The 17,528-nt window shown below is 38.8% G+C and overlaps 1 protein-coding gene across 1 annotated transcript in view; it reads right to left on the bottom strand.

Moving 5' to 3' along the window:
* Positions 1-13,023, bottom strand: part of LOC119413800 (ral guanine nucleotide dissociation stimulator) — a 28,924-nt gene extending 15,901 nt beyond the window's left edge. The window contains exon 1 of the mRNA XM_037680863.1: positions 12,835-13,023. Within this exon, the coding sequence (XP_037536791.1) occupies positions 12,835-13,023 (189 nt within the window). The remainder of the gene's footprint in view (positions 1-12,834) is intronic.
* Between the last annotated feature and the right edge of the window lie 4,505 nt (positions 13,024-17,528).

Here is a 17,528-nt window from a genome sequence, read left to right as displayed (position 1 = left end):
TGAACTGACTGGTACTTTGACGATACAACAGCTCTGAACTGACTGGTACTTTGACGATACAACAGCTCTGAACTGGCTGGTTCTTTGACGATACAACAGCTCTGAAGTGACTGGTTCTTTGATGATACTACAGCTCTGCTCCGTATCTGAGAAGAAAAAAAAACGTAATACGAAATTTGGGGTTTACTGTTGCAAAGAGATAAAGCACAAATTGTTGCAAACCTTGGTATCAAATGCACAAATGTACAGTTCTGTAAGAAAAGGGGAAAAAATAAAAGACCAACCCGCTCCACAATCACCCAGAATAGCTACTAAATGAATTTATTTCACCAGAAACATAACAGTTCTGCATTCAAGTGTTGAATTTGTTAAAAAAAAAAAAAAATTCCTGTAAAATTAGGGGTTTATATTGCCAAAAATTCAAAACCGAATTATATATTTTATGGAAATCTCTGTGCATTGCATATTTAGTTATATTGCATGACTGTTATAATATTTAATTATTTTAAATCAGCAGAGCACATTCCTTTGGGCAACAATCGCTCAGCGTTTGTGTAAAAACAACCAACGTTGCTACTCTATTAGTATTTTACAAAGTACCTTTTAGTTTACTGTGATTTTTACTCCATGCAAAAGGATGCAAACAGTACATTTAGTTCATTTTGATGAGCATTAAGATACTTTGTTTAAAGCCAGGTTATTAATGTATGTGCACTTATTTAAACATTTTCAGTCCAGTCAGATGACCTGACTGAAAATTGTTGGATTTTATACCTGGATTATTGAGCATGGACTTTGGCTTTTCAAACATTATTTTGATGCAATAATCTATTTTATTTGTGATTTTTGCACAGACAGGAACTGTTTCAGAGTAAATTACTTTATGTTTTAAATAATTTTGTGTCTTCTTGATAGATTTCAACACAGTTTTCTCAGATTAGAGACCAGAGAATGAATATATTTAAACTAAATGTTGGCTAAGTGCTTAACTCTTAAAGCACAGACTGATCAATAGTCCTTTTAATTTACCGTTTACACCTCCGATCATGACTCAAGTTAATAAAAATAATAAAAGTGACATTAAAAAAACAAAAAAAGAGGTTGTCCAGTCAGGATGCTAAACTCTAACTAGAATGTGAAGCCGCTCTCAGCCAAACAACATCCTGGTAAATGAGGTGCACAAAAACAAGAGCACTGTCAGCAGAGACCTTTACAGAGGGATGTACAGGGAGGTCGTTTGTGACAGATAAATGGGGAGAGAGGAGACAAAGTGTTGTAAATCCCGTTTTGTTTAATGTCTGAGGCACAGCTGCAGCTGAAGGCTGACAGCAGGAGCGCGGCTTATCAGCCGAAGTGCAGCGGCTGCACCGCTATCACTTCAAACGCTGAAAAAAGCTGCAACTCAAGGGCAGCCGCCCGCTCCATCCGGCTAATCAATTCCTGCAATAATGCTCCCATTCACGCCGGTTCCAGCAAGGACGAGCGTCGTCGTGATAAACAAAAACTCTCCCTACAGTTTAAACTAAACAAGCGGTCAATACTTAAAAAACAACTTGGCTACAGAGTCCTTTCAAACTAAGTCCTTCACACAAAAACAATAAAAAAAAAAAACAAGAATAGACAAAGTTTGCTCGTTAAAAATAGAACATCTGACTGGAAATGTGTCGAGCAACAAGGACACTCATCTGACAAAAGATCACTTCAAACTTTAGAAAATATTTGTAGCTTTATCATAAATCTAAAAAAAATGCAACAGGTTGGACTCATCCTCTAGAAAAAGGAACAGTTATTAAGAAATACACCAACAGAAGGAGGAAAATCCTCTTAAAGCTCCTAACTTTTATTTATGTGAACTGGTCTCACATTCTTACAGCCTGACTCAGTGCTCAACCATCAGAACCATCCTGGTTACAAACAGGAAGTGGCTTTGAGAAACGGGGTTAACTTAAAAAAATAAAATAAACTGGCATAAAATAGGTTTCTAAAAATGTATCTCGGTGTTAGTCATGTTCATTTCAAACAAAACACAAAAAAAAAATGCATACATTTGAAGCAGTTTGGTTTCTCTGTGGTTTCAGCTGTAACTAATGAACATTTGTCATGACTGATACATCAGAGTTTTTATTTTCCGGGTGCACTTCAACAAAAACGGCACAAATTTAGTGACTTTATCACTTTGTGCTGCCACTGAAAGCGACAAAGTATAAACTGATCAGGACGTGTTTGTTCTAATGTTTCACTTGTGGCATTTTTGTGTAGTTAAATTGTCATTTGGTTCAACAAACAACTCAAATAAATAATATTATGTTAATAAAATCATCAATAACACAAATAACTCACTCTACTGAAATAAATATAAATATATTAATATTAGAACTCCACATTTAACTAACCCTGAGCGGTCTGTGCGAGTTTCTGGATAAATGCTGTCGATGCTAAAACTCCGGTGGAGCCCACAGAAATGTTTGGCATCCAGAAGCGGCCTCCTCCACACTTGTTCCGACATTTATCAGATCTACATTCACCTACACCATCCAGACAGGGACTGACCACGAGTGGACGCCTGCCTGCAGGAATGTGAGGTCCATCACCGCCGCAGCAAAGACTGATGAGGTGGAGAGAGGGTTCTTTCTAACATCTGCACAGATACGTGCAGATCTGAAACGATAAAACCTGAGCAGGCACTCGCGGCGTTAAATCAAATCTACATGAAAATGTTACCAAACTTTCAAATTATTAATAGAAGTGTTTCCGTCAGCTAGTTTAAGATGCTTATCTATAAGATGGCAACAGAAAGCACAAACATGGACACTTTTCTTTAGGTAGCATCTTTGTGTGCATTCTTAGGAAGCATAATTTCTGTTAGTCGTTTATCAGTTAAACGTCCCTTTAATGCTCCACGTCTAGCACTATACACATTATCACTCGTATAAAAACCTATTACATTTGTGTTTGGCTAAACTATTTTGCCCAACAGATTTTTTTAAAGTATATTAAAAGCACTAAAGTGAAACGCAACAATTAAATTGTAAATGAAAGCATGTAGAGGAAATATTCCAGCTAATTATTACTCTACCACTTGAGGTAAATGCACATTTTTATTGTTGCTCTTTTTTCCAGTTTCCCATCTCTTCGACATCATCATCTAAATTAGATTTGAGTTTAGATTTCTTGAATAAAATAAATAGCAGGTAAAACAAACGTACGTTTTACACTCTCTTCAATCATCTCCTCGTCAGTCCTAAACCTTTACGATTATTATTTTGCCTTTTGTGGAGGATTTTTTTTTGTCTTTAAATGTTGAAGAACGCGGCACGATGGCGCAACTTGTAGAGCTGCCGCCTATCAGCGAGCAGGTCGCCGGTTCAAATCCCGGTCCAAGTCCGGGGGCCTTTCTGGGTGGAGTTTGCATGTTCTCTCCGTGCATGCGTGGGTTTTCTCCGGGTGCTCCGGTTTCCTCCCACAGACCAAAAACATGCATGTTAGACTGATTGGTAACTCTTAAATTGTCCCTAGGTGTGAATGAGAGACAGAATGGTTGTTTCTCGTTTGTCTCCATGTGTCCCTGTGATGGAATGGAGACCTGTCCAGGGTGTCCCCTGCCTCTCGCACAGTGATGGCTGGACATGGACACCAGTGACGCCCCCACAACCCAAAAAGGATGAAGCGGGTAAAGATAATGGATGGATGAAATCTTGAACAACATTTGGATTAAACTTTGGCCACAAATCAACCAAAATGAAAACTAAACTTCGTCAATTTTCTGGACGGTTTATTTTTTTGCTGAAACGTTTCACCTTCCATCCGGAAGGCTTCATCAGTCTCCGTATACGTTTGCCTGATCATTACCTCAGAAACATCACATCATTTAGAAATCAAAATTAAGATTACCGAACCCTTGTTCTGATGATGGGGTTTATAAACACAGCCACCAGGTTCAGGCTAAAACAAACTAACGGGGAACTCCTTTAACTCTAAGCCAGGCAGCCCTCAGAGAAGGAGTCTGCTAAATACAGACCCCCGTCAACAGAAAAACACAGCTGCTTCGATCACTAGAAAGCCCCTCTGAGGCAAAGTCTACATGTGGAGGAAGAGGGAAACTCCCAGCGAGAGGAGAAAACCTGGCATCAACAGTAAACGGCTAAACAAAGCCAACAATAGTGTGTCCGTAACGAGCCTGCAGCACGAGCCAGTGATTTCCCCTCGCTAACAATGAGTGCCGAGAGAATCTGAGGTCAACTGGAGGAAGGACGACATTCAAAACTTCACCGAACGGTCTCAACATCGAGGGAGGGATTTGCTCTACAACGAAACAAAAAGTGTCACTTTACGTTACACAGGACAGGTAATTTATTACAACCAGAAACTAGAAACACATTAAAGAGAACAGCATGTTAGCCCACTAAGCTTCGGCCTCACCACCACCGTGTTTCATCTTCCGGTTCAACCACAGATCAACAGCCAATCATTTGCAAGCAATAAGTCACTTTTTAAAGTAAACGTTCATCAGGTACGATGCAACAATCAGTAGCCCATTTAGTGACTAGCTCATAGAAACTATCTCAAGTTCTACGAGCCACAAGGCATTGATTCTGATCAACAGACGTGCACCTCATCTGTGGGTTGTTGTTTAAAAACAGGTCTCTCTTGAAAACGAGTCCTCGTGACTCAATGAGACTAAGCTGTATAAATACATGTTGAATGAAAACAGGGACAACATATGGAGTTGATATCAAGATATAACGTATAATAGAAAATGTTTTTCTTGAGATGGTCGTTATGTCTGATGGCTGCTTAGTAATTAATCCAGCAGTTAGTGTCAATATAGCATTTAATTACTTCTTAATCTTGTGACAATCAAGAAAAAGTGACAAGTTTACAGGAAATCCATTAAACAGCTACTAAAATATTTTACTCAAAAAACAAACAAGAAATGAAGTATAGTACCCAATTCAGGATTTATAGAACAGTTATATATATATATATATATATATATATATATATATATATATATTAAACTACTACTTGTACTACTGTTCCTACTTCGCCGTTTTCCACTTCTTGCGAGTCTTCAGGGTACGGATCCCCGCCATAAACGAAGGACTACTGTATATATGTTTGATTATATACGTCATTGTGAATAAAAGTGCCTTTATGTATTCATATACACTTAATTGTTTTGACTATGCATTTTGTAGAATGTTTTTAGACTTGCTAGAGTTTAAAGAAGAGTTTATGTACATCAAATTAACAATAAAGTTATTAATCTAAACATAACATGGATGAAACAAATGAGATAAAAACAGGAGAAAAACGTCAAAGTCACAAGAACCGATCGCTTCAGAACCAAAAACACTGGGGCTCAATCATACAGCAATGAGTCCAACAATTTTCTCATTATCGACAGTGAAATTCTAATACTGGAGAAAAACTCAAAAGGCTCAAATACATCTACGGGAACAGCCAGATCGAATTTACCTCTAAATTCTATGTTAAAAAATGCCAAATTTAACAAACGACAAACAAAATCTGTTGTTTTGGAAACTAAATGAGGACTGAAATGAATATTTAGATCGTTCCTACTATGTTCGGTTACAATAAAGATTTCTACACAAGTTCAAGGGTCAATGGCAAACCCTTAAATACACAAAACATGGGTCATTTATGGTTTTACAAAGGGAACACAGGAGTACAGTTTCTGTTTGGATGCAAATATAGAGATTAGTTCAGGTTCAGTTTTACCATAAAAAAAAACCCACCTCAAATCTAATGACTGGGTTTTGAATCATGTTTTTACAAATATCACAGAAGACATTTCTCCTGCAGCATAAACATCCCGATCTCTCTCTCTGCAGTGAAATGAAATGCCAGACTGAGCCTGAAAACTCTAGATTAGATTTTAAAAGTGACCTCAGTCTTCATTTCCTGCAATGTTTTTTTATTTTTTTTAATCTAGCTGTAACCGTCACGTTCCCTTAACCTGACAACATCAACTCAAAGGGACAGGAAAGATAGAATACGACATGTTCCCTTTGAGCTGTTCATATTTTGTGCATCTTTATTTTTTTAATTTTACCTTTTTAATATTTGAAACTGATGTCAGTGCGGTCTTACATAGACCAGCAGCTGATGCGTTTTTAATCAATCGTTATTATTCAACCTGTTTGGAGTTTTAATCATACAGAATAATAATCCCATTTTTTTAGAGGGTGAATGGATCGATGGAAATCTTTTCACATTTTCTTGCCTGAACATCTGGTTTTGAATTGTTTATGGTTCAAATTATCAACTGGTAAGCTAATTTTGGTTATTTATTTTACAGGTAAACCAGAAGAACTACTGCATGTTGATAAAGAAGCCTAAGCCTGATAATAAAAGCCGTTTGTATAACATGAAACCTAAAATGTAAGCTGAATGTCACAATCCCCCCACCCCCAAGAGCATCTAGTAGTATTACAGTACTAAGTGTTTTTATTACAGCTCCTTCAGGAGGTCTTCTGATACTCCTGTAATGTAGTTCAAAGTTCTGGAGACATCTATAAAGCGGCCATGACAGCAGCTCTGTCAAAACATAGCAGTTGTTCTGCGACTCAGTTGGTCAGAAGATGGAAAAAGGTTCACGTCGAATTGGGTCCACGATGACGGTTACACGGTCAGAACGAAGTCGGCGTCAGAGCAGAAGCTGAAGTAAAGGCAGACGAAAGACTTCAGAGTGAAACATAAAACCTTTCCACCCCCCCTCCCACTACAAGAGCGAGATAATCCTGCTGAATCAAATCAGATCCCTCCAGAACCTTCTCGTCTGTTCTGCCCTTCTTTACGGGAACTATCTCAACAAAGACATAAGTGATGTCTTCAGTTTCCATTCGGGGCTTTGTTTTAATGAAATATTAAACCAGGCTCACGATGCTTTCAGGCCTTTAAGGCATTCCAATATATTTATTTTTTCATAACTCCCTGAGTTTATAAATAATGAAACTTTAATCAGAAAGTACGAGGAACGTTTTAAGCAAGAACAGAAGTGAGCGTCTGGACAAGGTGAGGGTTAAACTGGGATTCGGCGATTTTAACCAAACCACTTTAGTTGTCATAAAAGAGTTAGAGGTTTCAAAATCCTGTCAAAAAGACAAGAAGTCAACGTCTTCTAGCGTCATGTCTGTTCTGAAAGTAAAACCTGCTGAGCTCACTCGTATCTGGAAACCAGCGTAAAATGCTGTGCGACAGATTAACGACGTTTTAATGGTCCAAGCTTCTTCGAGCCTCACATATTCACACATCTCAGAATCCAACGGGGCGTTAATTGGACTCAGATGGGAATCATAAAAAAGGGAAACTCCGTGCAGTTTTCTGCTCTCGATTCCGATTAGAAATCATGAGAATCGCGTCTCGTAGGGAGAAAACAACATGAATTTCTCTATAAATGCACCTCTGCTACCGTGTTTTTAAAGTTTCCTTCATGGAAGGCCGGATCAGATAATTAGAGTGCGTCAGACAGGCATCGAGCGCAGCATCAGACAGTTTAAGGAAACAGGAGAATTAAGTGTTTTTCCAGGCGTCAGGCCTTCGCATTCTTGCTCCCGTCCATTTCTGCCGCTCGAAGTCAGCTACTTGACTCTTAAAAAACAAACCGCGGAAACAAAAACTTCTCTGGGCCGAGTCCGAAGGTTCTGCTCGTGTTGATCTGCCAAGGCTTTGCTTGTGTTTTAGTCATTAAACATAAACAACCTCCCATCGCTGAGGCCGTGTCAAACCTGATAATCTCCTTTCAGCAGCAGAAAACTTGAACTCGCCACAGCTCTCTGCTCACGAGGATGAAAATAGATGATGATGCATACAGAGTCACCACAGGACATCAAGGCAGCTTTAACTCGGCACTGCGTCCTGTTCTGTTTTTGTAATGAGATATTGTGTTTTACATTGTGTTTAGAGCCATACCGTATTATTAAGTTCATCTGGGAGCTGCTCAGCTGAGTCACCGTTAGCACGGAGGACACGCAGATAAAAAGGAAGAATGCAGTTTTTAGACGCGCTCCGTCTCTGGTTCCACCATCGCCTGCTTCCTAAAACCTGAAAACCTTTTAGACTGGATCGGACACGCGTGAAGGCAGTCTTGAGCTGACTTTACAGTACATGAATGAGCCTTTTCCACCTATTTCTAACCGAACTAATGACCATTTGAAGGACGCATTGTTTGAAGTCTCTTCAGGCTCGATTCGAAATGGTTAACTCTTGTTGGACGTTTTTAATGCCAAGTTTGGACTCTAATCCTCTTGTTTGGTGACATCATTCAGAAATACGAGTACGTTCAGCTTGAATGTGCTTTTGGAAACTGTTTGGTTGCCGCTTCTCGACTCTTAAAAGTCAAACAACACTTAGAGAAACCTAATCGCAGAACACTCCTCGCTGCTGACGTAATGTAAACTTGGATCACAGCATGTTGAAGCAAAAAAAAAATAATGTACCGTCATGTTTAGCAAACGCTGCAAATTACAGTTTATGACTCAAATTAAAACTTATATGCAACTCATCGCTTTCTTTCTCTAGAGAACTTTCATACAAAACAATTTTCGTAATTACCGGTACTAATATAATTAGGCTAAGTGCTGAATAAAAACAGCAGTGCATAAAAATAGATTGTGCCTAAACTTGTTTACTTTTTTCTTAAAAGTGTCCAGAGAATATTTCTGTTAAATGACCGGACAACAAAAATGATTAATTTGACACGTTCATTTTAACGAGGGGTAATTTAAGCCATCGGTTTATGATTTATAACCGTTGCCGGTTTCTTGTTTTCATTTAAAAGAATGAAATGTCCACATGCTTAGGAAAAAACCTCTAATGGGTCAGAGGTTTTGGCTACATATGCTGCAGCTAACGCTGCAAGCCAGTATTGTTGCGCTTCTTTACTCTCACTGGTCCAGCGGATCAACGTGGAAGAGATCTGGCAGTAGAGCTGTAGCGCACCTGTGACACTTTGTAATCCTTTCAAAATAAAAACAAAAATTAAAGAAACATAACTTTGAGAGGGGTTGACGATAAAAGGAGAAGCACCTTGCTGGTTAGGATACAACTTGGCTCGTGGTCCCGTTACCAGCGCATTACTACCAGGCTCAAGTAAAATCTAATCAAACATCCATCCATCCATTTTCTTTACCCGCTTCTTCCATTTTGGGTCACGGGGGTCGCCGGTGCTCATGTCTGGCAATCGATGTGCGAGGGGCGGGGTACACCCTGGACAGGTCTCCAGTCCATCACAGGGACATAGAGACAAACAACCATTCACTCTCTCACCTAGAGACAGTTTAGTTACCAATCAGCCTAACATGCATGTTTTAGGTCTGTGGGAGGAAACTGGAGTACCCGAAGAAAACCCACGCATGCACGGAGAGAACGTGCAAACTCCACCCAGAAAGGCCCCCAGACTGGGATTTGAACCAGGGACCTGCGCGCTGAGAGGCAGCAGCTCTACCAGTTGTGCCACCGTGCTGCCCTAAAATAAAATCCTTCTATACAAAATACAACAAAAAATATATATATCAAAACAAATAAAAGCGTTACACGACATAAATAACAGACTTACAGGTACTAGCAATAATTGTACTTAAAAATACAAAAACAAACCGAATCGTCCTCTTAATAAGACGTCAGTCATGTTTAACAACCCTTCAAATGTTCAGAAAGTGGCTGCCCAGCCTAATAAATATAAACTAAACTGGACGTGCAAAATCCTTATTTCTTGAAAATAAATTGAATAAATATGGACAAATAAAAAGGTTTTAGACAAAAAATTAAATAAAAACTTATTTGGGCAGAAAGCCTTTACAAACTAGTGATTTAAACCACTTGAAAAGAGTACAAGATACGAAAACATAAAGAACCAGTGGGAAGATTGGGGCTTTTCCATGGTACTATAAACCACGCATACAGTACAAGTACATAAAAATCTGCGTTAACCGGGGCAGCTCAGCATCATTTTTCTATTATTACCCCCATGTTGAAGTAACTTTATCTTTTAACAAAACCTCCATTTCAAAGCTTTGTGACGTAAAACACACAGCCTGATGCTGGAGGGATCAACCGAACCAAACAGTCAGCACGACATCAGCCCCTCATACTGTAACTAAATCTCTGTGTCAAATAACGGCGAGGTAAAGAAGGCCAGAGCTTGCGGAGGAAACCCCTCGGCCGCTGCAGGAGGAGGATTAAGCGTTGGGTAATTGTGTTAGAGCTGAGGATTTAGATTAGAGCTGAAGAACGACGCACAACAGGTTAGCTGGAGACGGGGGAGTTTCAAACTGAGGAGTTAATAACGAGATATCAGTGCAGATCTGACTGATGGAAAACAAAGAAAGAGAATTAAATATCCTATCTGACAGAAGGAGGAACGTCTCTATGTGGTATCAGTTACAAAGCACTGCATAAGATTAAAAAGTATGATTACCTATCCTTATTTGATTGAACGGAGAACGGATGAAATCCATGGAAAACAAGATTTTTTAATGGAAGCAGACATATTTCACTGAGTCCAAACACGAAGAGGATTAGGATATAGCTGGGAAAGTCTTTTTCTTCAGATATGGTAAAGTTTTTCTGTCTAATACTGATTTAATGTCTATTTATTTATTTGTAGAACTACGAAAGTGACCCGTTTTGGGACTTTTTTGGAAAACAAACTACCCTTTAGTTGTTGACGAGCCTTACTGCCATATTTTTAATTTTATGTTCCTGGTTTAAGCTGGACTCCAAAGATCCAACATGCACACAGTAACATCCAGTGATATTTAGAAACGTCTAAAAACATGCACAATACATGCAGGAGAAACGCTAAAACCCTCGACACAAATCTTAATGGATGCCATCGTCTGAAGAAGCCACTGGAGAAGCCCCAGTCAATATTAGCTGATTGCAAAATCTGGGTTGCGTGCACACATTTCCAGTTACCCAAAGCCTCTTTAGATCTCAAACACTCGCCACGCAGGATAAGCTTTGAGCAACGTTAGTTGCTTTTTACTAGTTGATGCTGAGACTTTTCACAAATTAAACTACGCAAACTTTTTTTTGATTTACCGGTAACCCAAACGGAGCTTCAACAAGCATTTAAATAAATGCTCAAGTTCACAGGCTGCAGCTCCAAAACGTAACGAGCAAGCAATAAATCAATAAGTGGGATAAATAATAATCGTCCTAATCAATAGTGAACCTAATCATCCCTTGCAAGCATCTCACTCCAGCTGGTTTCTGTAATTAATGATGGGAATTACCTGGGCGGGTTCAAGTCTGCTGGAATGGATTTTCTCCTCTACACGGCTAATAAACCACAACATTCAACCAAATTATGACAAAAACAGATCAATGTGCAATCAATTTATGAACTACGGTACTTCTATAATCAATTATTCATTCAACTATTTTTGTTGTTGTTGTCGTTTCAGCACAAAACGAAGGGTAAAATCTCAAATTAAGTTTCAAACTTTAGTGATTTCTAACTTTTTGTCAGATATTATTGGTTTTCATGTTTTGTAGACACCATTTTGACTAAACAATCTATCTGCTGCCGACTAAACTTAGACTGGTTTACTGTATGGCGCCGAGTGGAGTTCCCCCCACGGCTACAAGAGGTACCAGTCAACATGAGATGAACTTGTGATACGATCTACATAGAAAAACTACCGGTGCTTCATATTTGGTGGGACTTGACTCAGAGCCAGCTGTGGGTTTGAGTTTGGTTTAACTGAGTGAAGAAAACCACAAGAGTAAAGCCCCTAAAAACAAATCATCCTGTAAATGAGGCTCGTGCCGGCCCATGAGGCGTGCACCTGTATTGTTATCGTCGCCTGCCACCAAAAGTGATCATGTTTTTTATCTAATGGGCAGATTTTAATGAAACTCTCAGGAAGTAATCACTCAGATGTACATTTATACCAGACTGGCTTTACAAGTCAACAACAATCAAGATGGCTGCCACAGCTAAGCAATCACAGTTTGCACAAAAATGGCGATAACTCAGTTTTATAGACATTTGGGTGTAGTAACAGAAAGTCATTCCCATCACACGCACGGATCGTGCAAGACTTACTGTAAAATTTTGCTTTCAAAAAACAAAATTTCAATGTTTCTTATTTAATGTCTTTGTATGTGTGCATCATATGATTAAAAAAAAAACACTAAGTATGCCTCATTCCAAAAGTCTACCACATAATTTGTCATAAATGAGCGGAGTCATATTTTGTTGCCAACAATTCGAGTTGTAAACAAAAGGCGAGGACTAGTTGCATTTTTCTAAAAACACAATTTTTACAAAAACCCTGTTCAGATTGAATTACACAAATCTCCAAACATCAATTTAATGGCTTTAACTATACAGTCATCAACTCTGCCTGTTAGCAAAATATCTCATGAGCCACAGAATGGATTTTAATTGAACTAACCACTGGATGTACATCTACAAAATATTAAATTTTGGTGACAACCCCATTAAAAATGGCCACCACAGCAAAGCAACCACATGCAAGACAAAACTGGCTTTAAGTAAGCCAACAGTACAGGTACTGAGCTGCAATACAGTGTGTGGTAGTAGCTGAGAGTCGTCAACAAACACCATCTCTACTGTATACAATTCAAGGAATTCGACCATTTAAGTCTATAAAACAAAACTTCTCTGACTGTACCAACCCCTCAATGAGAAGCTGATTAAATGGAGTTTAGTGGACGTAAGAAAACTCCAAACGGATCAAATATTGGACCAGAACCTGCCATCCGGTCTCATTACATCACATGAGGTTAAACAAATCACAGCATCAGCTAACGGGCCTCGAGCCCTCATCTCCTCCTCACCTCGACCAACGGCAGGTCCGGGTCCAGGTGTGTGAAGCTGTGCAGGACCACCGGACTGGGGTCCTCCACCACCTCCAGCTTCACCCCGTCCCAAATGTTCCGCACCTTCCAAGACGAGTCGAACATTTCGAGCAGCTGTCCCGGTTTGAGGCTGCGCGCCTCAGTTTGCATCCCCGGGAAATAGACCATGGATGCCGGTCGGTCACTGCGGCATTTTAAAGACGTTTTCTCGGTGTTTTAAAACCCTTAGCGACTGCTGCTGGGTGAGGCTGAATCAGCTCTGTGGGCTCATCGCTGCGGTGTGAGGCGTTCAGGATAATCATGACTCACAGCGAGGAACTTCTAAACCCCGCCCACAGCCGTGTGGTACCTTCATGATTATCGGAAATATCATTACTACACTCACAACTATTTGCTTTGGTAATTAAAAATATTTTTTACGTCTTTTATTTATGTACTGCTACTATTTTTAACAGTTTCGTTAACTATTGTGTACTTTTTAAAGTTGTTTTGTATTTAAATTATTTAACTACATTTACAGACTCAGCTAAATAGATGTTGGTGTTATTATTAGCTCCTTTTTTTATTTAGCCGTTAAAAGATATATGAGAAAATGAATACTGACGACCAAAAAACAAATTATTTTCATCAAAGAAATCAGACGTTTAGAGCTCGTATTCCGAGAAGCGAGATCTCCGAGGTGACCCTGAAGGCAGCGTCAACTCCTCCACTCTGACGTCATGGCTTTGGGAAACGATGGTCTTGTGTTGTTTCTGCTCTCACTATGGCAGCAGGACAGTATGGGAAAAGAAAACACACTAAAGTACAGTCCAGTATCTCTGCTCTCAGCTGAAAGCACATATTTACACAGAAATTACAGCAGCTCGACGGCCTGCAAACATTAAAAAGTCACGCTGCACCATTTTGGTCAAGTAAAATACTAAAAAAAAAACACACATTTACTTAATGCCACTGTAGTTTCTGTTAATCTGCAAATTTTATGAGGGCCATAATGTTTCCCACGTTTTTCTTATTACAAATAAACTATAAAAACAAAAAAGCTCAAATAAATTAAACTTTGGTCAAAAATAAACTTAGCTAACTGTTCAGAACAAATCTTGCACTCAAAATCCATCAGTAATAACATTAATAATAAATTAATTTGTCTTTTTGAGTGCTTTGATTTTCTTTTTCACTTTTAAAGTGAGTAGTAAATTGTTCTATACTGAATCCCTTCTACTGCAGAGCAACCAGTTTTACATTTTCCTAAAACAAAACTTTTTGACAAAAGTTGCAGCTACTACTTCGACAACACCAAGAGCAACACTCCACGTCCAAATCAATTACAAAACAATTCCAATTATAGTAAGTTTATGTACTCTTTTGTATTCCTGTCATTAATTACTGTGCAAGTCGTTATAGTTTTCAAGTTTTGCTTCAGAAAATGCTAGACTTTTTTGAAAAAGTGTGGGGCAGGCAGCGAGAAAACACTTTTTGACAGACAGAAAAACACATTTTAGCACCAACAACGGGATTCCCAAAGACGTGTTAAGACATTAAAACACAATACAAACCAAAAACAAATCCTGTTTTATTTTGCCAGTTGCCACAAACTGTAAAGCTGTAAAGTTATTGTAAAGCTATCCTGCTGATCCATTATTTAATTCCTGAAACACCCATCATGAAGGGCCTGTTTTGTGTTTTTATTTATTTGAGATGTGACTCAGCAGATGCACCAAGAAACAGAAGACAACTGGAGAGGATTTATCGTTCAACACTGCCACCTGCAGGCCGATGTGAGTTTCACAGTTCTTATTATTGAACCAGCAGGATCTTTTAATTGAACAGAACCCCTAAGCTTTTTAAACGATTACCAAATCACTTGAGCCTGTTTTAATCACAAACACTTAACAAAGAGACCCAACAAATCACTGATGATTAACAGAGAGCTCTCATGTGTGATGCTTAATTACAAAAAACGTGCAGGGCTGGCGGTGAGATCAGGAGTGAAAAGGGTAAAACATCAGATGAGCCGAGTCCAACCACAAACACATCTGAGCTCCCAGAGCTTTCTCATTAAGCAGCTGCTGCACTTCATAACACAAAATCTGCAGCTGCTTGAAGGAGAGGAAGAGAACTACCAACACTAGCAGAAGTATTAGCTTAACAATTGTTGTGGACCCCTAACGATCTCTGAGAGCCAGGAGGTCCGGCCAAATTCCAGTCTGCAGTGATATAAGAGAAGCTCTTCTTCAATCTGCTGGGAATCAAAACCAGAGCATGTTGTTGTTCTGCTGCTGAGGCTCGGACTTGTTTTACTGTTCCCCGAGGAGGGCGACGCTAACGGCCTGCATTACTCCCTTACTCTCCCACGCAGAGAACAAGTTTTACTGAGAAGAAACTCGTCGCAGCAGAATTAAAAAGAACAAAAATGAGCCCACATTCAAAATTAGCAACCTCGACTGAAAAGGGTTCCATCACGACAAGCATGGAAATCAGGGCAGTGACATCCATCCATCCATCCAACAACTCAGATATTTTTATTTATTTATTTATTTGCCTGGGTGACATTCAGCAAGGCACTCTGTTCCTCCAGTGAACTGGACAGCTCTGAAGGCCTGAAGCTAAACTGAGCTGCTAACCATCTCCCAACGCCCCTCAAGAGTTAAAGTAAATAAATACATGTAAAAGCAAATAAACGAGATTCCCAGACATACACACTAAGAGTAGGACTGAACAACATGAAAAAATGTGATCGATATAGATATTAAACTGTCAATAACGCATAAATCTACAAGTTTCAAATTTTATGAGCATTTTCTTTATGAAATCTCTAAAGTTCATTTTAGCTTTAAAATCAAAAGAAGCAGTTGTTTTAGTTCTCCAAAGTTGCACTTAATTATCTTTATAGGAATAATAAACAGAGGGGTACACAACCTGCTAAATGTTGAAAGTAGGCTAAAAGAAAAACGTCATACTGAAGGAATATGTGCAGCTTAGAGGAGCTAAAACGCCAAAAATGTCCGTAAGAGCTTTATTATACGTGAAGTCTAAAACAGATCAGAACAAAAACATTTGTTGCTAACTAGGCATTTATTTTTGTTGCAAATTTTTCAAAATAATCAACAATTTTATGAATAAATTTCCTGAAATAAGAAGGTCTAAACTTTCAGAGCAAGAAGCTAGAAGATTCGTGAGAAAATAATATTTTGCGTCAGCCACAGTTTCAACTTTACAGGAAGTATTTTAAAATCAAAATGTGATGCCATTTGTCTTTTTTCACCCAATTTAAGACTGCAGGACATTTTTTTTTTCTCCTAAAGCTTCTAAATTACAATAAATAAATAAATAAAATGCTTAGCTGCTCCGCAAAAAATGGGAGCAAGATCTTCAGAAATACAAAAGTTACTGTTTTTACGTTACCGTTCACGCTAAAAACCAAAACTGTCACACAAGCGACACGTGCAGCAACGTCTTATAGTTCTCACAAGTGTTTCTGTCGTAGTTTTAGTGAATTGCCTGAGCCCCAGCGTCACCGTGGCATTCTGAACTCACAGCTGATAAATATTTACCAATCAGCAGCTTTTATCGCTTGTTGTATTGAGAGAAGCACCTTAAATGTTTCAGCGGTTAATTAGAGACAAATGCTGAAAAGTATCCGGACAGTACAGAAAGTTGAAACAATTGTAGGAGAGATGAACAAACCAGACGTTTAAGTTGACCTCAACAAACAAAGCAGGCTTTTTTAATTATTATTATTAATGACAGCTCTTACGGCCGAGAGCCGTGGTATCCTGTTTAGGCTGCTATATTAAAAAACGTTAAGTAAAACAACTTGTAAAGTGTTTTACAGAGCAGCTGATATAACAGAAGCAGAAAATGTTGGCGAGGCGCCCGTTCTGTTGTCTCAGATCGACGGTTCTTAACAGAACCAGACAGCTGAGGTCAGGCGTCTGCGCCGCTTCATGTCGCCGTGAAGCCAGAAAACTGTAACGTTGGTAACTTGGATCAGATTAAAGTCAGGAAGACAGCTCGACCTCCGTTTTAGGTGCAGCAGCAATCAATCTGAACTGCAGACGGGCTGAACTGTGATGCAAGAGCATTTACGGTAATTATTAACACTTATCAAGTCTTTGAGTCCAGAAAAATATTCTAAAATCCAAGCTGCCTTTTGGGCAGGTCTTAAAAATATATGCACGAGTTTTCTGCATCTTTAAAGACCGACTGTTGCACAAATAAAACACAATAGAAGCGATAAGACTGACCAGTCTCCGTTCCCTCCTGTTGATTCACCATTTTTTCTTGTTGAATCAGCTTTTACTTTGTTGTTTTCTACTTATTTTGTACATTTGTTACAATCTTACCACTTCTGCAGATTTTCTGCTATTTCAGCTGTTCATATAGCAGAAAGTTCAGCTCATTCAGAATAAACGCACGACGACTTTTGGTGTTGTAATTTTTCTATTTTTGAAAATCCATTATTGAAATCCATTATTGAAATTTTTCAATCCCTCCATAAACCATTGATCTCTGAAATCTACTTCAGCTACTGGTTTTAGTTTTGACTTTTAGCTGCTAGCTAGCCTTTTGATACTTTTTTGTAAACACTTTGCTACTTTAGATTTTAGCCATCCTTTTGATACTTAAAGCTTTTAGCTAGCTTTTGCTGTTTTAAACTTTTAGCCTTCCAAAAC

This window comes from Nematolebias whitei, chromosome 8 (genome assembly GCF_014905685.2).
Source record: "Nematolebias whitei isolate Nwh7 chromosome 8, NemWhi1, whole genome shotgun sequence".
In the NCBI taxonomy this organism is placed as follows: domain Eukaryota; kingdom Metazoa; phylum Chordata; class Actinopteri; order Cyprinodontiformes; family Rivulidae; genus Nematolebias; species Nematolebias whitei.
Note: the sequence above shows the minus strand (reverse complement) of the source record. Positions and strands in the feature narration are given on the sequence as shown.